Below are 27,179 nucleotides of genomic sequence, written 5' to 3'. Positions count from 1 at the left end.
TGACACGTGGAGAGCGTTGTTTTATGCTTTTTATGATGATGATGATGATGATGATACCTTTTAAGTTAACCTTTTAATAAAATTATAATCTCATAGCTGCCTATGATAAGCCTACATGATGAATATAAATGTCTTTATTTACGCAAGTCATTGAACTTCGCTCGGATGCTACGTGTAAAAAAGATAAACTAACAAATTGTGTGTCGCATTTTTATTAAAAAAGATTTATTCTGCTACAAGTTAGCCCTTGATTACAATTTCACCAACTGGTAAGTGATGATGCAGTTTAAGGTGGTAGCGTTAGGTAAAACCGATTGTGTGAAATAAAATAAGAGCCGGTTTTTCCGGTTAAAACAACGAAACCTAAACCTTAAACGAAATGATTCCAATAACGAAGTTAAACAACGAAACCAGTTTGAATTGTTATCCGGTTTCCGTGCCCTGCTTGTGGTAATAGTGTTAAAGCCTACCCGTATTTGGGCAGCGTGGTGGGTCTATGCTCTAAAATCATCACTCCTATGAGAGGCGAGGCCTGTGGCCAGCTGTGGGACATAAATAGGCTGCAGATGATGAATATGAAGCGATGGTAGTAAAAACTCTGGAGAGTGGAACGGACAGACATTTACTTATCAACTTCTTCATCAGTGAGCAATTTTGGAAATGCTTTGTTGATCTATAGACTTTTAACTTGATTAAATCTGACTGGAATAGCAGAGCGAACATTTTAAAATATTGTTCGAAAAAAGAATGAGTTTATTCGCTTCTATTCAGTTTATTCATGTTACGCGTAGTATTTTAACTCAATTGAGTATATCAATCGAGTAAAAACCAATACATATCTATATTGGAACTTAACAAAAAACGTGTACCTACTCTTTTGTTAAAATTAAATTGTATTAGTAGAGATTCTTTGTGACTCTTGGGAAGTACTACCGCCGATTTCTGCCGCTAAGCAGCATTGTTGCAATGCAGTGTTCCGATCTGAACGGCGTGGTTGCCGGTGTAATATAGGCATGAAGCTTAACACCTACGCCTGAGGTTGATGGACACAGGGCGGCATGTTGCAGGACATGTTCCTTCCATGCCCTGCGAAGTGTTGCTAAGATTATAGGCGATGGTTTTTTTAAACATCAGGTTAGCCATCTGCTTGGTCCGTCAAATATAACTGAAAAAAAATCGGTTGTCTGTTAAGTCGGTTTACTGACGATAGTTGAACGTGACAACGTCATAAAAAAATGCTGATGGAATCGTTGCATTTTTCAAAAGAAAATTTTAATTTTAAATGTTTGATAGATATTTGGTATGGATACAGAGAAGGAGGTAAATGGAAATCACGAATGAATTGATCAAGTTACATTTATTTGTACGGATAAATACCATTTTGACAATTTATTTTTTTTGCTATAAACAATTGACACCATTTCACTTTTCACTGCACATCATACTTGACGAAAACATGTAAATGTATTATTGTATAGCAGGTGTCCACGCGGACGCATCGCTCACTCAAGTAGAAGAGAGACAGATGTCGAACGCTGCCGAATGCGGAGGCCGATTGTCGCTCGTCCCGCGCGCAAATGGAAAGCCTCAGAGCGAGGTAACGCCGCATGAGTCATGTTTTTTCGTGCGTGCAGCCGAATTATAAGACGTTGTTACGTCAAAAAAAGTCTGTACTTATGTACACGCATCATCATTCTCCTGGCGCTTTCCCTATTTGGGGTCGACCTTCCTGATACTTCTTCGCCATTTAATACGGTCTTGTTTCATGTCATTGAATACGGTTCTAGTCCAGGTGGGACGTGGGCGTCCTCTGCCTCGAGTGCCTTCATCTATAGCTTATACTCACTGTGTCATGTGGCTTTTGTCTCTACGCATTATATATACGCATACCAGCACGATCGGCCCTCCTGCATCTTATGCTGTACTTTTTCAACATTAAAAGAGCCTCAAAAAATAATTTCTAAAATTTGACAAATAAATATAAGTAATTAAAGAAATGGAAAATTATTTCCATTTCTTAGACATAATTGATATTTGGAATACTAGTAGAATCATTATCAGACAACCAAGTTTCACTCAACATTAAAATTTGAGTTTTATTTACAAATAAATAAATTAAATCACCGGAATGAGTCCGCAGACTTTGACAATTGAAAATATACCAGTGTACATTTAATCAAACCAAACCTTATAAATAACTTCAGATTGTAGTTTTTTTGTGACGGTGCATGCATCATAAAAGTTTACTCTCACCCTTTTTCCCTAACGGGCCAAATGAAGTATAACTTCAAAGAGATATACAATATATGAACATTCATAAATCATAAAAAATATTATAATATCATTTGAATACCAAGACAGTACTATTATCCTATCTAGCCTAGCTCGAGGAGGCCTTAAGCAATGGTAAACTATGCCCTCCGGCCATAAGGCAGAACTGTAGAACACATATTTGCACCGGGCCGTAACTATAAACACGAAGGGACCTCCCTACCGGAGACATATTCATGCATTTTATTTGCTTTGTGGTTAGCATGTTTTTACCAAGTATCACGAGGGAAGATTCCCAGTTCGGGCCAAGAATTGTTGCTCTGTGTTTTAGAGAGCACGTTCAGTCGGTCCCAGTTTGTTATCACTAGTATATTATAAACATCATAAGAAAGAAAGAAAAAAATAAATACAGAGAAAACTGTTGCGTTTTTATTATTTCACTACGAGTTAGCCCTCGACTGCAATCTCACGTGCTAGTAAGTGATGATGCAGTATATAACGGGCTGACCTGTCAGGGATATGTCAGTAATATTACAGCCATACTCCTTATCGGTTTCTATGTGACATCGTATACTAGACTAGACAAAAATTATGAAAATCCAATTATGCCAACGCCGGGGATAACGGGATACCTGGTACGTGCTGTCGTAAAACCTGCAATATGGAGGTCGACAAAGGTCATTCTAAACTCGCCGATGCGGTGATAGCGGCTGCCCGCGTCTGTGGTTATTACGGTTTTTTCCAAATGCCGTAGGAGTTAGAATTTGTGAAAGTATACTTTCGCCTATCATATCTTATCATATCATAATGAAGATGGTGAATTATTATCGATAATGAGGTACCTTTCTTTTATTCATTTCTATTAAATACTTGAACCTTGCTCACGAGATTACCGCCATGTGGAATGTTGAGTCGACAGTTATTATTCCGATCGTCGTTTCAGTCAATGGTCCTCTCGCGAAAAGCTTCGACCAACATCTTAAGAAGCTTTCGCCTGGTTGTTGGATCAAGGGTCGGATACAGAAGGCAGTAGTCCTTGAAACGGCGCGTATTGTGAGGAGGTTCCTCACTCTTGAGACCTGACCGCCGGTTGCTTGGGCATTCAAAAGCCCCGCAAGCGGAGGGTGGTTTTTTTTTCTTATAAATTTTTAATAGTTTTTTTTGTTTTTGTAAGCATTGTTAAGAATTAAAAAAAAATGAAAATCAATAAATGTTAGAATAAAAATATTAGAAATGCTAAAGTGTGATTGTTTGTTTGTCCTTGTTTTACGACCTACTCGTAACTAAGCAGTAAACTTGGTTTTTGGCATTTATCCCAGGAAAGTAAAAACCGTAATAAACGCAGATGGAAGACCGGACACCAGCTAGTATGGATATAAAATGTAGACTCGTACAGTAGAAATTTGAGGCAGATGAAAAACATAATCATTGGAGCATAAAGAAAACAAATCTAGCTACGAATGTAAAGAAAATAATAGTATTTTATACAAATACTTTCATAAGAATAAAGTAATGTAACTCCACTGGGATATAACATATAATATGTTAAACGTGGAAAAAGCTTACAAAGAATTCTTTAAGATCAATAGAAAGGTAAGAGTATACGGGAATCACGTTTAAAAGGGAACTACTGGTAACCTTATATCTCAAAGGGTTTTATTACAATTGTTACCAGTCAACGTTATAACTCTGTATAGGAGTCCTTTGCTGTGAATGTGTATACCCTATTTTAGTGCCAAGTTTATATCTAAGCTTAGCTTAGCTGTTAGCAGATTTCATCTGGGTTTGGAATTTTCCGTAATCCTGTGTCCATCACCCTGAGGTGTAAAAACCCGCCTGTAATTAAACCAGCAACCACGCCCATCAGACCGGAACACATAAACGCTACTTAGCGGCAGAATTAAGCATAGCGGTAGTACTTTTCCGAAATAGCTCTACTAAAAAAGCTTTGCGAAAAATATTTGTATAATTTATTATCATTTTAATTGAATTATTTTAATAAAGTATTTCGTAAAAAATGGTAAATAAATAGTAATGTGGGAAATCTCATTTTTAAGACCACGCCTACTACTGCGACAGGAAGGCTTCGAAAATTATTTTTCGCACACACATAATAACCAGTATCTTAATTCCCCCTACGTATGACTCTATCATATCTCTTCATGATATTAGTTATTTCAATGAAGCATTGATCTGTAGAAACGGCGTAGTACACGCTACGGCGCTACGGCGCTACGAGAATAAACCGGGGACGAAATTTTGCCCTAAAATTATTCTGTGGCTAATCTGACAGCTTTGTTGACTGTCACTTTTGACTTCTGAGACTTATCCCAACCTTTGTAGGGATAAGGTAGGGATAAACGAGGCCTACGAGACACAAAAGACGTTATTTATTATTTATTTCGCAGAGGTGCTCTAATGTTTCCACTATCGCTTACATTTTGAATTACAATCCACTAGCTTTTGCCCGCGAATTCGTCTGTGTTTTTTTTATTTTGGTCTTTACTATGCCTTCAGAATACTAGAATAGTTAGAGTAATAATGCTCTAAGTGATGATAATTAGGCCCCAAATTAATTTTGTCAATATAAGTTGTAAAAGTTTACAAGAATATAATGGACATCATAATTTTTTTTGAACTTTTGTATCTTTTTCAGAACTCATTTAACGCGATTACATTATTATCAATCTTTTAAGCTCACAAAAGGGCTCTCAGAATGAGAAAGCTCTTTAGGCCGTAGTCCACCACGCTGCCCAAGTGCGGAGTATAAGTGTATTAGGTGACTTGAGAACTTATGAAAATTAAGCTTAATTTGCTATACTCCGCGAAAAGCAGTAGAATCTGTATGGTGTAATTTATAATTTCTTCAATCCTTGTACTCCACACCAAAAATATTTTCGGTAATGTATCTTCTACGCACGGTTCGCTCCGAGACCGGAGAATCCTCAAGAGATGTTGACTTTACAATGAATAATTTTTAATTGAAAAATTCGCCAAATGTATCGCCTTTCATACCTTTCGGACTTGATAACATTATGGAGAAGTATTAGGCATGCAGGTTTCCTTACGATGTTTTTCTTCGTCGCTACATAAATGATATTTAATGGCGCACATTGCTCCAAAAATTCGGAGGTGCGTGCCAGTGAACTCAGTCCTCCCGAAGTTGTAGTCCTCACTACTAGACTATCACCGTTTATGGCAAATAATTCCGTTTAAAAATCTCTACACTGATTTCTAATCATCATCATCATCATCATCATCATCATCATCATGTCAACCAATCAACGTCCATCGCTGGACATAGGTCTTTTGTGGGGAGTTCCACAATACACGGTTCTGGGCCGCTTGCCTCCAGCGGCTCTCAACGACTCGCCTGATGTCATCTGTCCATGTCGTTTGGGGCCGACCTAAGCTGCGTTTACCGGTGCGGGGTCGCCATTCCTGCACCTTAAGTCCAACGTCCATCGGTTCTCCGAGCTACGTGCCCTGCCCATTGCCACTTCAGCTTCGCGACTCGCTGAGCTATGTCGGTAACTCTAGTTCTTCTACGGATCTCCTCATTTCTGATTTGATCACGTAGAGATACTCCTAGCATAGCTCTCTCCATCGCCCGCTGAGAGATTTAGAGCCTTCTTATGTGGCCCATAGTTAGCTATGATTTCGATTAAATTTAACCAAATCAGCGAAGAGATATATCAATAACGTACGAATACCGAAGGCGTAGCTGACATAGAGCCCTGTTACATAATTCATCGAATATAATCTAGGGTATCTACTGTACATACAGATAAGTAAAGTTCAATCTTTATTCCTTACGTCCTCACTGAAACGTAGTTGTGAGTGGGATCGCGTCGGGGCGTGCAGGATTTAATAAAACGAAGATTAAGTCCCTTGGATCTGCTGATTAAATCTATTCCATAGCGTGTACAAGGCAATTTTCCTTCAACGCGCTACATTCTTTATCCAAGCAACCCCTCTGGGAGGACTTTAAATTGACTCAATAGACTCTAGACTTGCTTGTTTATTTTCGACATTTCATTTAAAAATCACATGAATCCTTCTTAAAAATCGCCTTTTGGGAATGAGAGGTTGTGTAGGTGCATTTCTTGTGAACCATTTTCTAAAACCTACTGGGCTAATTTTAATGGTTTAAGGGTTTACTTATACGCAATAAGAGGGCGCTATAAATTTATTATTTTAATTTATTACTAGGTTAAGTAAGTAGCCCCAGATCGTCAGATATAAAGGTAGATTTGGAATTATAATAGTTTTGAACTGTACCAAAAGTTATAGTTCGAACGATACCCCAACAACTCCTAACGAGTACGGAAAAATAATGATTAACCTTACAGCCTTCCAAATTTATATAATTTGGGTCAAAGTTTTACATAATATTAACTGAGTATAAACTCGTATTATAGTTGACAGTTGCAATAAGACATAGGCTTTGTGCTTATAATTATAAAATTTTAAAGTACATAATATTTAATATCTAGTCTATCTATTAATAGTAGTTTTGTTAGTATCTTAATGTGTGCACGTATGTCTACGGTAGGAATTTTTTTCTTGTATAGAAAGTAAATTTTCAGTCTTATCATATTATTTAATTATTTTTTTACAATTATGGGAAGATAGTGAGCCAATGGAAAGAACCTCATTGCATTATTGGTACTAAAAACTATTGTGTCCTTAATTATAAGTTATGTAACTCTAGAAAATGAACGAACCAACAAATTCAATTTCAGTCAAAGCCATCTTGTCAGCTAGTTGTTATGTTCATAGTTTAAGATTTTTGTTGCCCATTCTAAAACAAGTTTTTCAGCATACTTTGGGCTTATTATGAAATGTTTCAAAACAAAATATTTCTTTTCCTTATCTCTGAGAATTGCAGAAGCGTGAAATCCATAATTATTAAAGATTATAGAGATATAAATAATTCGGGAAATATTAAATCAAAGGACAGTTATAAGTCTAAAAATCAAAGATTCACAGATCTAGGAGTTTACTTCCACGGCACTTTAAACCTCCATCTGTCTTACACTTTTTTTGCTGTTATACAACGTTTAGGTTGTCTTGGAGGCAAGGAAGCGGGACGCAATCAGTCGGGATCGGAAAGTATCGGGAACGGTGTGAATTGATTGAATTACTGGAACCAACCAGTCTGATTGCGGGGAAATACGTTTTATCGCTTCTGAACGGATTGAAGGAAAAATACGGCTTTTATGTGAGTTTTTAAATTTCAAGTAACAAAATAAACATAATAAAAAAACATTTTGATGTTGTAAAACGACAATGTTTTTAAGTATGTCTTTTTGAAGTGACTGGTTCGGAAAGCAGATTCCGCCGAGAAGAGCTGGCAAGAGTTGCTCTTTTCCACCATCAGCATATTTTATATTAATTTTTTTGTCTTGCCAGTGGTGAGATCGAAGCTGGCGGCTTCCAAGCTACCATTAGTCAATATAAAATTCATCAATTGTATGGTAACCTCGCTGTAACAAATGCGTTTTAACACATTGTATAAACTTATGCATCTTTAGATCCATAATTACCTTAGGAATAATGTTATGTTCTCAAAGGCGTGCAAAGTCTCCCAATCCTTACTGAGCCAGTGTGGTAGACTACGGCCTAAACCACTACAGGAGACCCGTACCCTGTAGTGGGCTGGCAAATGGGATGATGATGATGACGATGAACGTTATAGAGGCGTTAACTGAACCCCATAAAGAAATACAAGCAAGCACGTCGAGTAATTGTAAAATTCCACCTAAAAAAAGAGTGATGAACTTATGTATAATTGTGACCATATACTCATCACCGGCCTGCGAGTTTCAGAATATGAAGGGTTTAGACCGTAGTCCACCACGCTGGCCATGGCGAATAGGTAGACTTCACAAATGAAATCACTATGGGGAACTCTCAGGCGTGCCGGTTTCCTTACGATGTTTTTCTTCACCGTTTAAATCAATAGCTTAAATTGCTTTAATTGAAAACCCAAGTCACTGTGAAAAGTTGGATTTTTGTGCCGGGGATAGAACTCGGACCCCTGAAAAGGCATGCCGAAACCCAGACCACAATGCTTTCACCGCTTTTTTCCTTAAAGTAATAAAACTAAAAATTATATAGATGTAGGTAAAGAAAAGGCGGTCTTATTATTTTCCAGTGAGATCCTGTCGATTTCGTTTACCTAATCAATATATTTGGTTCAATCATCTCCATTTTTGTCCTCTTTAGACGTCATCCTTTCTTTTCTTTGATACCGGAATTTTTTAAACTAACTATACTAAAAATTAAATAGTAGCCTTTCTAATTAAATCAGTAAAACAAAATTTCATAGAAATTTAATATTCTAATAAAATGGAGGCAATATAAAGCCTTAAAAAGTCTCTCGTGAAAGTATTTTAATCTACCCCCACGCGTCTATATTGAATTCCTTTGTTAAATCTGTTGACACTTGGGGGAATCCGGTCCAAAAGGGATTCAATATCAATCTCTTTTATGACGTCCATGAACCTCGAAGCCACCGGTGGCTCAGTATTGGCAATTTCAAAATCGTCACAATTCTTGGCTGCCTTAATTTCAAAGTTTCACTAAGTTCGATTTAGTGCATACGTTACAAGTTGCAATGCCGATAAGGCAATGAGCTGTGTTTTGCAGTGTAAAGTCACCAAGCACCTTGCACCTTGGAACCTCACGTCTATTGGCCCTCAGAGATATGCGTACCGCCCATTGCCACATTAACTACTCGTCGAGGTAAATCAGTAAGTCTCGTTTTTGTACGGATTCTGATTTCGCCTTGAAGAAAACTCGTGACCAGACTGACCAGCCCCTTAGAAAGTTATTTTTTAAATATTGAAAAGAGATCAGTAAAAAATGGAATTTCAGTTTAAAACTCACTTATTTAATTAAACAAGTTATTTATTCTCAAACAGATTCCCAGACGTAGCTCAATTAGTTTTTAAGTACCCTAGGTGGGTACGTGTTCTAAAAACAAATAAAAATTACTTCTTTGTTTGAGGCATTCTTTTTATGAAACCAATCTAAGACATTATTATACTTTTTAAATTAAGAAGTAATCGCAAATTCCACGAGTACGTTATATCTAACATTTGAATTTCAGGTTGTTAGCTTTTTAAGATAATATTAAGAGGCTGACGCAAACATAAATCAAAGCAATGATAAACGAGATCGATTTATTCGCTTTCGAGTATCAAGTAAGACGCAATGTTTCTTAGAAGCAGAGAACTCCGCTATTGTTTCTCACAAGATACTATGAATATCATTTTCATTCATTAATTATCCTACACCAAGGCACGGGCTTCCTCCCTCAAAGGATAAAGCATTTATTATAATAGAAAAGAATAAAACAGAAAAGAATGCAATAGAATAGAACAGAAAAGAAATGAACAGAATAGAAGGGAATATCTTTATTTGCAAAAAACACGTTTTAAAGCTGTTGCATTACGTGTGAAATCTAAGAATCGAATAAAACAGAAAATAATAATTGATTAGTAAAATTTAAATTATGAATGTCAAAAGTAATAGGTCAAATGTAACAAATGTAATTTGTTGTAAATAAATGACATTTACAGTATAATATTTAGTATCTTACACATAGAGAGAAAGAGCATAGAACCACCACGGATCGTGCGCTTTAACAATTATCACATGTTTGTGATAGAAACCGGAATTGATACCTAATAATTCTTGGCCCAAGCTGCGAAACGAGTTCAGTACCTCTTCTTAGGAGTGATCGTTCTAGCAAATGCTAACCACTAGACCGATGAAGCTAGAATGTTGCACAAATAGGCAAAAGAGGAGCAGAATACTGGTTGTTACATTTTAAAACAAATAAATATATTACGACAATACACACATCGCCATCTAGCTCCAAAGTAAGCGTAGCTTGTGTTATGGGTACTAAGATAACTAATGAATATTGTTATGAATAATATACATAATCTATCTATCTATCTATATACTCGTATATAAAAGAGAAAGTGTGTGGGTATGTTCCGTATAGGCTCCGAAACGGCTGCACCGATTTCAATGAAACTTTCAGGGGATCTCCGGATTGACCTGGCGAGTAGTCCTGTAAAGTCTGGTGACGATCGGAGCACTCCTATTTTTGAACTGTCAAACTGTCAAATACAGCTTTCATTAAAAATTTAATGATGTAAGTTTATTGTTTAAATAAAATAAAGCAAAATCTAGCCCGGCGAAGCGGGCTCAGTACGCTAGTTACTTATAATATACCGATAAACACCCAGCACTGAAAAACTTTCATGTTCATCACACGAACATCTCATCTCAGAAAGCAGGATTGCTACAAACTGCGCCATCAGGCCGTCAAAATTATGATGTTAGAACAATGCAACTGGCTTCTTAGTGGAATAACCTACTTAGAATAATAATATCAAAAAAAGCTTTTTGATGACCCGGGCGCAGTGGTGACTTTGATTTAAACAAATACCGATATAGATATGCTATGATTTCTGATAGTCTGGCCGCAGCATTGTCTCTATTCCACGTACCTACTCTACATCAAAGAGCGAATTAATAACATTTAAATACACCCGCTTGTAAGAAATCTCCTTTGAAGAATAAAATTACATACTGCGTAGGCTTGTGATCTCATTTATTTACCAAGAATTAGCTCAATGTTAAATATTCTAACTAACCAAGGGCGCAAACTTAGACACTTTTTGCTACGGCCACTGGGTTAGTACCCAGTGGCCGTAGCAAAAAGTGAAGTGGTATTTTTCATAGAAAGCTGCCTTTGGTGTGTCCGGTAATGGTAACTCGACACACTTGCCGGCTGCTATTTCTGGACTTTTTCATTACTTGTGATGAATATTAGTAAACATTAGGTAGCGCACATTTAAGTCACAAATTGAAACAAATGTTAGCAAATGTTTTAATAATTTTTAAACTTTATCGATAAAATCATACATTTTCTTAATAATGTAAAACATTATTTAGAGGTTGTTTTGTTTGTTCGTAGTAGCAGGCAAGTAGCTTAATACCTATTTATCTAGTCACGAGTATGTTCAACTACATTTCACGACGTTCTGGATTAGATTCCCGAGTGGGTATTTTTTGGCCTTCATTGGTTTTGTCTGTTCAGATTTCTCGGTAGGGATATAACTTCTCTACTCTTCTATTCTCTTCTTTCTTGAGAGAAAGCCTTTGTCCAGTAGTACAACATTAATAGGATAAAGATGTTCCTTTTTTATTACTATATCAAATAAATAAAATCAAATATTTTCTTAATAATTTATAAACATTATAGTATAGTCATATGTTTTATTTGTTTATTTGTCACGGATTGTTTCAAGTATCTTAATGTGACTGCCTTATTTATCTTGCCATTACTACATTCTTCTTCTTCTCTAACTACATTATTAGGATTAGGATATTGCTTTATTAATATTTATTATTGCAGGCAAAAAGACAATCTTATAAAAACTTATTTAATATAGTATTTATAAGATTGTCACTCTAAATTTATTAAAAAAAAGACCACGTATACGATGGGAGTGAGTGTATACGCCAAAAGTCCGATGGAACGAACACGTCCCTGCCTGAGCCGGAACTAAAGAAAGCTGTCCTCAATGACTGTAACTTCTAAAGGCTAAGAGCACGCGAACGCCTTCCGCTGAAACCAGTCATTACTAATTTATGTTTATCATGTAACTTGCCGAACTTTTTATATAAACGATGTACCAAACGTTCTACTGCGCCCTAGGAAGCATGCAATTAGAGCGACATCCAGCGACTAGGAATTTACACGTAAGCACTCGCAGTAATTAGTGCAGCTCTCAACTCTGCAAGGCTTAATTAGACAAACAAATTTGTACAAAGCTCTCGGAAATTGGCGTTGTCAACCCCGTGCTGCGGAGAGCACGCTAAACATGTCGCTTCGGTCCTGGTTAATCTTCATCATCATCATTAGCCGAGAGCCACCACGTTTCTCTTATATGAGTTGGTGGGCGCTAAGGAATACCATCACATATTAGTAATAAGATGTATATAAGTTAAAGTCAAAAATATCTTTATTCAAGTAGGCCCACAGGTGGCACTTTTGATGCGTACATAAGAATTACACGGTAGTGAGATGATGGCGATAACCACATTCGTAAACTTAAAACTAAAGCTACGAGGGTTCCAAACGCGTCCCGGTCTAAGAAGAAGCCCACAACAAACTTAGCCGGGTGTTTTTTTTTTTTGTTATCACCATCTCACAATGTATAATCTAATCCTACTATATTAATAATATAATAAATGTGAGTGTGGTGTGTGTTTATTACTCAATCACGCAAAAAACGGCTGAACGGATTTAGATGAAATTTGGCATGAATGTAGCCTTTGAAAAGTCCTATACGCCAGCAGTGAACTATTATAGGCTATTGGTTGATGATACAGTGTATTTTTGTGTCATTTATTGTATTTATGCAACTAAAATTGGTAAATAGTAGAAATGGAACACGGCACAAATTCCCGCCGGCCACATAGGATCGCGTTGTAATTTTCAAGGGTTTGAAATAGAATTTAACGATGTCGCGTCTAAACTAACCATTTATTCTGTTTTGTTTCAGGAACAACAGGTAAAGTGATGTTCTTCAAATTGGAAAGTAAAACCCTTAGATAAATACGTATAAATAGAAATATATAAAATATCGTGAGGAATCTCTTACAGGCAACCCGCGGGGTATGTATTTAACGAGCGAACAGGGTAGAATAGCGACGCAATTATTCTATAAGTAATACAGATACGTAATAGAATATTTCACCGAGATATAGTATCACTAACATGTTATAATAATCGTTAAAGTCGATCAACACCTATAGAAGCAGCGCATAGACACTCCCAATATGGCTCAAGAACTCAACTTTCTGATGATAATCTATATTTCCTTATATATATATTTAGGGTCGCAGCAGGGTACAGAATAAAAAGATGTTAAGACTAATATGAATTTATTAGTCTAAGATTTACATTATTAATTATTATATATTTAAACTATACTTATTTATTACGCTTGCCCGATTTGTGGCACAATTACATTGGCAGGTCCTACAATTAATTCCCATAGGAAGCGTGGTAAAAAAGGTATCGCATCACGATTCAAAGCTAGCCTCCGGAATTCATTTCGCCGACGTAGCACAAACATGCGATACGGCTGCTTCTTGGTTATCAGGCATACTATGGCTATACCGTGGGTATGCCTACGTAACATATACGTAAATAAAAACAAATTAGTATAAAACAACAAAAGTAGATAAAAATAAAATATTTTAGACGATTTTTAAAAAGATAATTAAAATAAGTTTAAGGGATTGTTCCACACCTGGTCGAGTCATATACACTTTTTAAAATAGGATAAAATCATGAAACCTAACCTAACCTAACCCAACAGAACTATACTTTTAAACACTTTTCCCGTAAATATAATGTAGTAAAATATAATTAAAACCAATAGTCTATAAATGTATTTTAAAAATTGCAGCTTTCTATGAACGTAGTTCCGTACAGAGCATGCCCATCCATGCTAAGATTCTGAGTGTGTGCTGTTTTGGCACTATATGTCACTAAGTCTCAAATGCATAGAAATATCATTCTTATCTGGTACTTTTCGTTTTCCGATATTCAATGCCACTTTTTAATGCCACAAGTGTCATTGTCAAAACGCCTTATGCCATTGTATTGCCATTTTATTTATTCTTCTCTAAAACGGAAATTAATTTCTTACCTTGGAAATATACTTATCTTATAACAAATAAGCTATAAAAGATAACTCTTTCATGATGACGAACATTTTGAATAGGAATTCCTAGCCAAGGCGTCGTACATTTCTTAAGCAACCCCTTTAAAGGTTAGTAAAATTGAAATAATGAACCGACTTCGTTAAACAAGTAAAAAGCAAAAAAAAAAATATTTTCTACATTTTTAAGTCCGTGCCAATTAAAATTTAAAAAAATACTATTTATAGGTATCCTTTGTATATGGTACTCTTTTATATAGTGCAAGGAAAGTGCTGTTGGCTGATGACTGATAGTTCTGAATAACTTTCTTAATACATATTTCCACAACTTTTATTTCCTAATTCGTGTTTTAGAACATTTTTTTAATTATCACTCTCGCTTTGAACTTAACACTTCTAAAATTATATCTATTCCAAGTACGTTGAGCGTTCGCGCCTGAATCTATAATTGGCATCATCTTTATCTTCTTTGGTTTTTTTTTCGGTATGCAGACCAAAGAGGAAACAATCATACAATTAATATTTAAGCTAATATAAATTACTTCATTATTGTTGTAACTATTTAAATAGTAGTAATAGTATAGAAAAAAAATATCTAAATTATATTTGTAAATATTATTTGAATCGGTTATTTTTACAATTTAAATTAACATCCGCAAATAGCAAACGCCATCCTTCATATAATTGTCTTAATTAATATTATAATAAAATATTTAAATAATCCCACAAACGTAAATAATCTTAACACGTTCAATAACGCTAACAGTACCTAGTCATTTTCTTCATTTTACTTTGCACCGACTTAACAAAGTTATAAAAAATATTGATTTCTTGCTTTATAAACAAAAAAAAGGTAATAACATACAGTCGAGTGTCTCCTTCTTTTTGAAAACGGCTTTGCGATAAATACAAGCATTTATAAAGTTTCCGATTGCCAAAGATCTTTTAGAAATTTAATTGCGTCAATCACAATATAAAAGAATGTAGATATAAAATAACATCATTAAAAAAGTCGGGTAAATTACTCGGCACCGTGCTTACCTGTGATATTTTAAGGTTCTAATAATATGCAAAAAAGGGTCGAGTTGTTAAATATTCAGGGCCACGATGAGATCAAACGAGAGATTATGAAGGGCTTCCGGCTGTAGCCGTCTTGAGGACGTCGGCGGAATCTCAACTCACAGATAACAAGTCGAGATTGAATCTTCACTCGTTTTCTTGTGAGAAATTCTACATTCATTGACTGAGTGAAACTAGATTTCAAAGATTACTCGGCTGAATTTGCACTTTGTCCATTGCCGGCTTGTCATAATATTTTTTTATTCCCCTACATGTTGGCCCTGACTGCAATCTCACCTGGTGGTGAGAGATGGTAGCGGGCTAACATCATCTATATAGACTTTATTAAAGTTAAACAAAGTATTGTAACCTTTTAACCGTAGACCCATGAATGAGAACAGCACTACTTTCAAATCATAGACACAAGTCTAGATTTTTAAATATCCACCGTACCACCAGAAGTTCGTTGGCAGTGATCCCACAGCTGGGCGCAGATCTGCTCTTTTGTTTTATTTGACTACAAGCCCTTGGCTGCAATGTAACCTGGTGGTAAATGATGATGCTGTGTAAGATGGTAGCGGGCTAACCTGTTAGGGGTATGAATTATGAAACTCATAACCCTAATTGGCTTCTACGTTGCATCGTACCGGGACGCTAAATCGCTTATCGCATGTCTATAGTAGGGTGGTAAGTAGACAAGGCCGACGCCTATCACCAGACCAGACGAGAAAAAAAATTAATTTATCAATTGCCAAATTAGCGATTTGAAAATTGTCCTAAGTGATATTATAAATGCTAAACTGAGTTTCTTTTTTTGTCCTTCCTTATTAAGCTACCAATCAATAAGATTGCCATAGAGTTCCTTTTTATCCCAGGAAAACGTACGGTTTTTTTTTTTTTTTTTTACGACGATACAAACATCGCCATCTAGCCTTAAGCGTAGCTTGTGTTTTGTTTACTAAGAGGATTGATGAATATTTTTATGAACAATACACATAAATAATTATAATATACAGATACCCATCCATACACTGAAAAACATTAATGTTCTACACACAACAATTTTTCAGTTGTGGGAGTCAAGAATCGCTGCCCACTGCGCCAAACGGCTGTCAACACCCACGATTGCCATAGAATTAGTAAGAAACAACTATAAACGTGTTTAAAAAAAAAGATGAGTTTTGCATTTTTCGGCAAAGTAGGTACTCTACAGTTCAATAAACTGCAATCCACCTTCCAGGCTAATGCAATTTTATTTTAGACTGCATGGTCCATTAACATCGAGTGTTTTCGCAGCCAAACGATAACTTTCGATCTAATAAAACCCCTCTAAAATCACAGCAGCTGGTGCTCACGATCAAAAGCAAACCTTTTATCAGTAATAAACAATAACAAAATCCATTAAATCGAAGTTCTTGCGAACCGAAAATAATGTTTCGCCCTTTGAAGACCTTATCCCTATCCATATCCATAATAATATTATAAATGCGAAAGTGCGTTTGTTTTTGAAGTAAAACTTCTTTAGGCGCGACTAGGGAGTAACTCTGATCTTTTTTCTGTGTACTTTCCGCTATTTAAAAATAATAATTTGGATTGGTCGTAAGTATATGTCATATACTCCACGCTTCTTGATTTACACGCCAGCTAGTGGCAAGTATCATAATCAATTAGGATTATTAATTATTTCCAATAGTTTCAAAAGGATCAATTGTGAATAGTAAAGTGAATAAAAATCCTACAGCTTCAAAAAAAATCGTTTAAATTTCGAAGTTTTTTGAAAATGTCTAAATATACTTGTTTATTTATTACTTTTTAATAAATTAATTATCATACATTTTCTGACGATTGCGACATTTTATAATATACAATGACACGGTTATATTGACATGTGCTAACTAACAATTATTCGGTTAGATGGTCAGATATTGTGGGTTTACTGTTAAAGTGTAACTATTCTTATTACAAGCCCGGAGTTAAGAAAGGAGAGCACGTTAAACCGTCGGTCGGTTTTTATCACGTACATATGTTCTCAAAGGTGTGTGAAGTCCACAAATCCGCATTGGGCCAGCGCGGTGGACTACTACGGGTCTACTACCTATTCTCATTGTGGGCCGTTAATGGGTTGATATGATGATGATGATCATAATAAAAATCGTAAAACCCACCAATCCTTATTGGAGCAGAGTGGTGGTTTCGATACTATAAAACCTTGTCTCTATGAGAGACGAGGCATGTGCCCACTGGGACATTAAGCTGCGGATGATAATGATGACTTTACGCCCTAACCAAACACCAAATACCAATCATCTCGTTTTTGGCATAGAGTTAGGTGAAACGACGGTAAGTAACATAGACTACTTATATGGAAATAACGAATGGAAAACGGTCTAATGGATCAGTTATGAAAATAGGTGTCCCACAGGGGTCTATATTAGGACCATTTCTGTTCCTTATTTACATTAATGACCTTCCTTACCTTGCCAAGGATAAACACGGGATAGTTCTGTTTGCCGATGATACATCACTGACTTTTAAAATAAATCGACGTGAACTAGCTTTTGACGACGTAAACAACTCTCTCGCTAAAGTGGTACAGTGGTTTGAAGCTAATAATTTGGTTCTTAACGGAAAAAAAACCAAGTGTATAAAATTCACTTTACCTAATGTTAAACACGTGAAAACCACTGTACTACTTAATAATGAGGAACTGAAACTGGAGGATACGACAGTTTTTCTAGGAATAACGTTAGATTCTAAACTTCAATGGGGCCCTCATGTAAATAATTTATCGAACAGGCTTAGTTCTGCTGCCTATGCGGTAAAGAAGATACGCCATATGACCGACGTAGAAACTGCTAGACTGGTATATTTTAGTTACTTTCACAGCATTATGTCATATGGAATTTTACTTTGGGGTAATGCTGCTGATATTAGCACTATTTTCGTGCTGCAGAAGAGGGCTGTTCGTTCTATCTACAAAATGGGTCCGAGAGAGTCATTGAGAGATAAATTTAAAGATTTTAAAATAATGACAGTGTATAGTCAGTACATATTTGAAAATTTAATGTACGTCCATAAAAACATTTCTAAATTTAAGAAAAAATGTGACGGCAATAATTTAAACATTAGAAGTAAGAATAAACTTACAGTGCAATATACTAGGTTACATAAAATTCATAATTCGTTTAAAGGAAATTGCATACAATTCTACAATAAACTACCAATTGACATCTTGGAGATGTCTCTTAAAAAGTTCAAAGTTTGTATTAAACGTAAGCTTATAGAAAAGTCCTATTATAGTATAAAGGACTACGTAAACGATAAAAAAGCTTGGGTGTAAATTATTGCTCTAACCAGGTTGCTCTTCTAATAATTTAAAATTACTTTGTGAGATGGCGATAACAAAAAAAAAAAAAAAAACACCCGGCTAAGTTTGTTGTGGGCTTCTTCTTAGACCGGGACGCGTTTGGAACCCTCGTAGCTTTAGTTTTAAGTTTACGAATGTGGTTATCGCCATCATCTCACTACCGTGTAATTCTTATGTACGCATCAAAAGTGCCACCTGTGGGCCTACTTGAATAAAGATATTTTTGACTTTTTGACTTTATAAAAAGTAGCCTTTGCTACTCTCAAACCTTTCAGGAAAACAAACGGTTCATACGGCATTCGTGCATTCATATTATATGCGCGAATCTGTCTAAATATCATAGTTCTGATAAAAAAGTTTGTCGCAAATTCTGAATAGTCTTTAGTTCTGTTAGCGGTCTGGTATTAATACTTTTTGACGCCATCTCCTATTTATCACATGCGCGTTCGCTAACAAAATCGTGAACAGTTTTGTGTGGTTAATTAATCTTTTATAACATTAATCATTAAGTTGATTCATGATCGCGACATTAATTATCGCTTTGACAGTAATAGATTGTGATGAATAGGATAATCTTGTTAGGAATAACATGCCGATTAGTATTAGCAGTAGATTGCACATACATACACACTGTTGTTAACACTGAACTAACAAACCTTCTACCTGAAATGGGCCAGTGGTGTGGAAGTTCTAAGCTCTAGATTCAGGCATCTTTCTGCGCCCAACAGTGGGCCAAAGTCAAGGTCACATATTTCTTTATTCAAGAAGGCACATTGATGGCACATTTGATGGGTAAATTACATGTAAAATATGACATAGAAGTGAGTTGATGGCGATAACTAAATTTCTAAACTTAAAGCTAAAGGTACGAGGGTTCCGAACGCATCCTGAATCCTGATCTAAGAAGAAGCCCACACCAAACTTATTCAGTTATTTTGTATTTCACATTGTCATTTAAAACTATTAAAAAGGCCGTTAAAAGGTTCAGAATATTTTACATCATACTGTTTAATGAGTTTGTAATTTTAGTTTAAATTTCCGGATCGTTTTGATTCTGGAGTTCATTATAACTTAATAAATGCTCGTCAGGTAATAAACTCCAGGGTAAAAAAGTCCAGGGTTTAGTCCCCAGTAGGGCAATTTGGACGCTTATAATTTCTGAATTTCTTCTGGTCTGTTTTATTTGGGAGGCTACGCCGTGTCTAGTTACCACCCTACCGACATGCCACCAAGAGCGTAGAAACCGATTAGAGGTATGAATTTAAAATAACTGCCATAAACTCTACAGGTTAGTCCCCTATCATCTTCGATAATATCAGCACTTACCACTAGGTGAGATTTCAGTCAAGAGCTAACTAGTCATCATCATCATCATATCAACTCATTACCGGCTCACTACAGAGACGGCTCTCCTTCCATAATCAGAAGGGGCTAAGGCCGTAGTCCACCACGCTGGCCCAGTGCGGATTTGTGGCCTCCACACACCTTTGAGGACGTTATGTAGAACTCTCAGGCATGCAGGTTTCCTCACGATGTTTTGCTTCACCATTGTGTTGCAAGTGATATATTAATTACTTAAAACACACATAACTCGGAAAAGTTGGAGTTGCGTGCTGGGATTCTTTAAAATCGGCCCCCGATACTTAAGTCGACTGAGCTATCACCGCTTCAAAGCTAACTAGTAGTGGAATAAAACAGTGGTCGCAGCTACTGATATCGTGGTACTACTTTGATGGCAAAGTCAAACAGTCAAGGTTAGCAGTACTTCAAAAGGTTTAAAGAACTTAATCAATTAATGAGCAATGAAGTTAACAAAAAGTTAATATGGTCAAAAATAGCTAGCGAAGTACAAAGTAGATTACCACTATACTAAAAATATAATACTCGTAGGTCGATACAGCGTAAAGAGAAAGGGAAGAAAGGGCAGCTCGTAACCTTTACCAGCGAATTAACACAACTTCATACGAAATATTACCTTGTTAACAAAGATTTAGAGGCTAATTTAGATCGCGGACGGGGGGGAGGAAAAAGAAAAATTAGAATGGCATTGTAATTATTTTATTCACAGAATTAAGAAAATACAGAATCCTTATTCAACCATAATTGTATGCAGTGCATTGTGTACAAAAACAGAGAAGACGCCCCGAGCACATCTCACTTTACACCCTAACTTAACGTAGGCTTTAACATATGAAGTGCAAGGTGTTGTCGCAGCATTTTCTCCTAGGATGTAGCTTCCTCCGTGTTTATTGGCACCGATTACTTCTCCAACATTAGATTCCATTTAAAATTCATCTGTTTACAATACCAGACTATCCTATCATTTAACGGATAATAAGAAGAGCTATGCCATGCTAACTATGCTCGGAGTATCCACGTAATCAAGCACCAGAGAGCTTAAAGGCTGAAGTGACAATTGGCGAGGCACATAGTCTGGTGGACCGGTAGCATATGAAGATCCCCGACTAGGTGGATATACAATATCGAACGAGTTTCAGGGAACTGTTAGAGCGGAAACTTCGGTATTTATAAAGAAACACAAACGGTACCACTTTATTATATATAATTTATATTTTATTAATATCCACTTGCCGAAAGCGTACAGGCAGGCAGAAACCGGGTCCGTAGTTGGCCAGCAATTGAAGAATAAGCACTGACTCGATTTTAAAGGCCCATATTGCTAATCGACAATTTAATATTGACATGAATTCGGACAAAGCAAGTCAGCAATATGCAATATAATGGTTGTAATAGAACGTTAGCGGTATGAGGCTGTAGCATCCAGCAGAAAATGTCCATCGGTTGATATCAAGATGAATCGGGGGATAGTCCCAGGGCTCGATCACATCATGCGGAATGTATGACCAACCTTAAGGGACGGTTTAGGTTGAGATGACAGACTGAGTGGGCCTTTGGCCTTGGGTTTAGTCTGAACGCCCCCGTGACCGTGGTAAGGAACTACGACCGGATGACGTCAGAATTCCGGGGCAGTTCCCGGTATTGCTAAGGATGCTTATATGTATCAAGATACCCACCGGCAAAATGTCATGAACATTCGCTGTGGAACAAATGTAGATAAGTCCGGGGTAGTTGGCCATAATTTCTGTAAAGGCTGTTAAAAAAAAACTTACAGGTTGCAATAAAATTTTGATGATGATGGTCATAGAGCTAACGTCGATTTGAATATTCAAATTGGCTGATTAAATATGAATGACCTTCGTACGTATGGGGCGAGCGGGAGAGAAAGGGGAAATATTACCTGAAGCGTGTAATAAAGATACATCCGTCATCTTGGTTCCCCTCATTTCGTACCGTATTACAAATGATAAATGAAAATGTCCACGAATGACACACTCGTTCGTAATTGGATTCTTTTTGGAGATGCGTAATCTAAAATTCTAGGTTCTTTATATGCACTTAAAAAAGTAATCTTTGTGATTTGCCTCAAAGCAATATCGTGTCTTGCGTTGTCACGTATTTGCAAGACATTTTGGATAGCTTTTGAGTGTAATTTTTTTATCCTAATTAAGGATATTTGTCGTTTCATTATGTTGAAATAATTCTTTATTCAAACATTTCAGATAATCTTTTCATTTCAGAAATGTTGCACGACACAACAAATATTATTTATTAATCTCACAAGATGTAACTGAAAACTGTTATTTTTATAGCTTTTCTCTCCCAAATAGCTGTGTAGCAAAAACCCTGCAAAAGACGCAAAAATATATACTTGCAAAAATCCACAAGAATGTAAGAGTCTGAGCGTCCACCCTCGATTAAGATTAAGGGTTTACAAATAAATGTATAACGGAATAAAGTCGGAATACTTGGGTACTAAGTTATAAGTGTTATTTCTCTCTTTAGTTAAATTAACAAATAACTAAAAATAAATGGTTTAGACGACCGATTGGCACAGTGGGGAGCGACCCTGTTGTCTGAGTCCTAGGCTCTGGGTTCGATTCCCACAAATGTTTGTGTGATGAACATGAATATTTTTCAGTATCTGGGTGTTTATCTGCATTTTATAAGTATTTATGGATACTAATGGTGGCCTTCTTGTTAATATTCGACTATAGTTATTTTAAATTATAAGTCGGAACATTATAGAGAACAACCCTAATAGGGTTCAACTGTCAAAAAGTAGAACAAATGTGTTATGCATGATTTGAAAAATATGAGCATTCTGCACTCCTTCTATATATAAACTACAAGTGTGGGAAATTACGTACTCTTCCGTCCGTGCAATTTTCGTAAAAAATTGTACGAACGGAGGAGTGCCTTACGTGTTAATATATGTATTATATTCAACAAGCTTACTAAGCTAGATATTATAGCAATCCCACGGATTTGTTCTCAATGGATTTTTATAGGACGAAAAGATTTTACCTTTAGATTTGATCTTTGTTCGGCTTAATCACTGCACCGATCTTCATAAAATTTAGGGCATAGACAGCCGGTATCTTGAAGAAGGACAAAGGATACTATTTATCTTGGAAAAACTAATAGTTTCCCAAGGAGTTTAAATATATTAGTAGGTACGGAAATATGTATTCTACAGTACCAGTTGGCTGCTAAACATTCTAACACTGATGTGATTGCAGTGAATCTGCATAAATCATGGCATGAATGCAGCGAGAACGTGATTTGCATACAGTGCTATCATAACACGGGACAGACGCGTGATCTGATCAAATTCTAAATAGATTTAGGTCAAAAACACTGTGTATAGTACGACATTGCAACATGACGTGTGTAAATAACCGTTAAAGCCCACCAACCTGCATTAGGTCTGCGCTGCGTGGGTATGCTTTTAAACCCTCTTTCCTACGACGAAAAAAAGCTGCGTCCACCAGTGGGATTTACGATGGCTATGATAATAATATTAAGAAGAGTAAATTTAAATTTTATATAATCCACGTCATGCAAGAAAAACTGTACGGTATAATTTATAATTTCTTCAATCGTCATCATCATAACAATTATCATCATCGACCTATTCCGGTAATGGGTCACTACAGGACACGGGCCTCCTCTTAGAGTGAGAAGGGTTAAGGCCGTAGTCTACCACGCTTGCTACACACGCCATCGAGAACGTTATGAAGAACTCTCAGGCATGCAGGTTTCCTCACGATGTTTTCCTTCACCGTTTAAAGCAAGTGATATTTAAAGTGCTTAAATTAAATAAAAATCTCTCTTTATAGTCAACTTCAAACAGATTTTTGCAATGTATAGTCCGATCCGATATGAAGAACTGTATGTTGAGTAGTATAATGATTTAAGCAATTGTAAATTACACCGTACAGATTCTCCTGCTTGACACGGAGTGTAGCAAATTAAGTTTAATGATCGTTGTATATTATGGAAATCCGCAAAGTAAACCCTATAAGCGATGAAACACTAATCTTCACATCTCCTGTATAACATACACATGAACGGTCATAGCCCAGTGGGTAGGACTCCGACTTCACATTCGGGGGGCGGAGCCAAGTTCGAATCCCAGCACGCACCTCTAACTTGTCTAAGTTATGTGCGTTTTATGCAATTAAAATATCACTTGTGTGGTGAAGGAAATCATCGTGAGGAAATCTTGAATGCCTGAGAGTTTTCCATACTCTTCACTCAGGTGCGTGGAGTCCACCAATCGGCACTGGGCCAGCGTGGTGGACTACGGCCCTAACCCCTTCTCAATGTGAGAGTTGATATGATTGTAATGAAGACGATGAATCTTTACACCAACTAATAAAATAAAATATTCCTTAATATATACAATTAGAACTCTTCTCTGGGACCAACACTACTTTATGAAGCGCGACGTCAGTGAATAAATTAGCTAAATATAATTTACTTCGCATAACAAAATAAACCCACTATGGCAGTCAAAGTTGCCGCAATCATCAGAACATTCCCCTCTCGACGGTTTACGTATCTCTTTGAACTATACGAGGAGTGGAGTAACTGGTTGAATATACCTTCCCACGCGCTTGAATCATGTAATATATGCAATTATGCTTGGACAGGTTTTCAAGACAAAACTAAATTGTTAACTAAATTCTTGTCTGGAGGAAATCGCTTTAAGCAATAAGGGCGCCTTTGCGCACACACACGTTTACATAATTGTAAGATGATGGTGATAACTTCGTTCGCCAATTTAAACCTAAAGCTAGGATGGTTCCGGCGCGCCCTTGTCTAAGAAGAGCCCACAAAAACTTAGCCGGATAACGGATGTGTTTTATGTACATCTGTATGGACATCTATCTACCTATTATGTGTTTTCTTCATTTCGTATATAAATGGTAAAGTATAAAAATGGTTAAGATATCTTTTACAAAAGATATCTTAACCATTTTTATACTTCTTTTCTACCGAGCTACATTTCCTCTGTAAATGTTGTTTGTGAAAACTTTTGATTTGCTATAGCTATTTTAGATACCTGACCAAAAAAATCTTCGATAGGTATGCAACCTTAGCAATACAGCTCCCCGGATTTCTGACGTCATCCGGATGTGATTCCTTATTACAGTCACGGGCGTTCGGACTAAACTGAACTGAACTGAACTAAACGGCTGGAATGTCAACCAAGCTTGACTAATCTCTTCCGCATGTCGTCATCGCGCCCTGGAACTCTTCTCATGGCGAGCTTTTGCAGTCGCTTCTATCCCCCGGTTACAACCAGTAATGATTCTTCCAAAATAGAAAATAGAAAATCATAAGCTTTGGAGGAGCATTAATGTATAATGAATACAATAAATACTTTTATTAAAATATAACAAAATGTGGTCCTGGCCATGTCATGCCATGTTTGACAGTATGTTGCAGTATTAACAAACTTACCCTTAAATTTTTTTTTTATTATTTCTGTTTGTTTTGTTCGTGCAGTTGTTTGTAGTTTTAACCTCCATGAAAATAAGTTGTAGATATTCTCGTTGAGTGGAATTGTAATTTCTGTTGAGAAAATAAACGTCTTTAACCACAAATAAAATACATTTCATTCTTGTACTGAGACTCAGACGTCGCAAATATAACTGCTGCAGGTGCATTTATCACTTTTCACTCATAAATATACTTTGATATATATCAATACACAAACAATCTAGCAACGATGTTACAACTTCTAACATTTGATTCGGTCCCAAGCATTCTACGAATTCGTAGTTCACACGTCCGCTCGGCCGATCAAAGGGCTCGCAGCCATCTGGAGGGAATTGAGTCGCATCGAGGTACGTGGGCTAATCTTTGCTGCTGAGAATCTCTTCAAATAGCTGTTATTAGAGTTAGTGTGAGAGAATTCACTGAGAAACTAATTAACAAACTAGTTATTACCCACGACTTTGACCACACTTATTAAAAAAAACCTAACAGTAACGCCTTAATTTTTGTATCCTAAAAAGTGTCCGTAATCCGGGTTTCAAGCTGTTTTTGTGCACAATTTAATTATTGTAAGATAGGTGTAACTGTCAAGTTTATACCGTGCATGTAATAAAGGTATATTTTTCAATCCCAGAAACGATTCCTCTTATAGTTAGGAATAAAAAAATGTTGCTATTTCTGTCTTCAAGATGCAAACATTGCCATATCTCATCAAGATCGGCTCGGCGAAACGTAGGTTACAAAAAAACAAAACGACACACTCTCTATAATATTAGATAAGATGCTGCGCTTGCTAAAAGAAGATCAATCACTAAGGTGAAATACTAAATAATTATCATCAGTATCATGAGCTACCCGTAGGAGCCCACCAAACAACTCCAAAGCGAGTCGAGCCTTCGGCAAAGAATTTTTGGTTTTTGATTTTTTCTTACGCCGATAAAGAAGTATAACTTCTAATGCGTTTACATAAATACACTCACGTTTTTTATTACATTTTGAAGCCTAACACCAATTATGTTGTATTAATGGTATTAAATGACGGACCAGACCGGCAGGGTGATTACGTATCTCGCGACAGGCTTGCGACAGGCGTAAATCTTGCAATCACTGCTGTCAAACGTCACTTTTCCATACAATAAATAAACACACGAACCTCTACTACTCCCAAATCGGTGATCCATCCACGTAGCCACATAAGACAAAGTTTTTTAACCAGCGAGCTACCTGGCGCAACTGTGAATGTTGTAAAAGGTCCCTTAGGAAAATAATATATTACTGTAAGAGGTAATTAATTTTTTCTGATATTTCTCTGATCTGATGTGGTGGGAGGCTTTGGCCGTGGCTAGTTACCACCAAGGACCGACAAGGACGTGCCGCTAAGTGATTTAGTGTTAAGGTGCGATGTCGTGTAAAAACCGATTAGGTGGTATGACTACCATACTCCCTAAAAGGTTAGCCCGCTATCATCTTAGACTGCATTTTCACTTACCACCAGGTGATATTGCAGTAATGGGTAGTAGAATATAAAAACAAAAAAAAAATAGGTAAAAGACAGTAAATAGTTGATACCTCTAAGTAATCACTCAGTACTAATGAATACTTTCAAGTTTTTTCAGGCGAATAAAAGCAAAGTGTCTTTGAGGTTAAAGACGCTTTGCTTTCAGTCGCAAGTAGAAAACGTAACCTCATCTATTTAACTGGAGTGATAAAATCTCTTTCAGCTTTGAAGCATGTACTCGTTGAGATTTAGGGTTGTTATTTACTTATCATACGACTTATACAAAATAATTATAATAATATAACTACTAATAATTAATTATAACTAGGACAAGACACATCGCAATCTAGCCCCA

General features: G+C 36.4%; 1 protein-coding gene across 1 annotated transcript in view; it reads left to right on the top strand.

The window, feature by feature from the left end:
• LOC120626959 overlaps positions 1 to 27,179 on the top strand; it is a 186,929-nt gene that overhangs the window by 73,502 nt on the left and 86,248 nt on the right. The window contains exon 2 of the mRNA XM_039894776.1: positions 12,867 to 12,875. Coding sequence (XP_039750710.1) covers positions 12,867 to 12,875 — 9 coding nt within the window. The remainder of the gene's footprint in view (positions 1 to 12,866; positions 12,876 to 27,179) is intronic.

This window comes from Pararge aegeria, chromosome 10, assembly GCF_905163445.1.
Source record: "Pararge aegeria chromosome 10, ilParAegt1.1, whole genome shotgun sequence".
NCBI classification, from domain to species: domain Eukaryota; kingdom Metazoa; phylum Arthropoda; class Insecta; order Lepidoptera; family Nymphalidae; genus Pararge; species Pararge aegeria.
The sequence above is the reverse complement of the archived record's forward strand: the minus strand, read 5'-3'. Positions and strand labels throughout refer to the sequence as shown.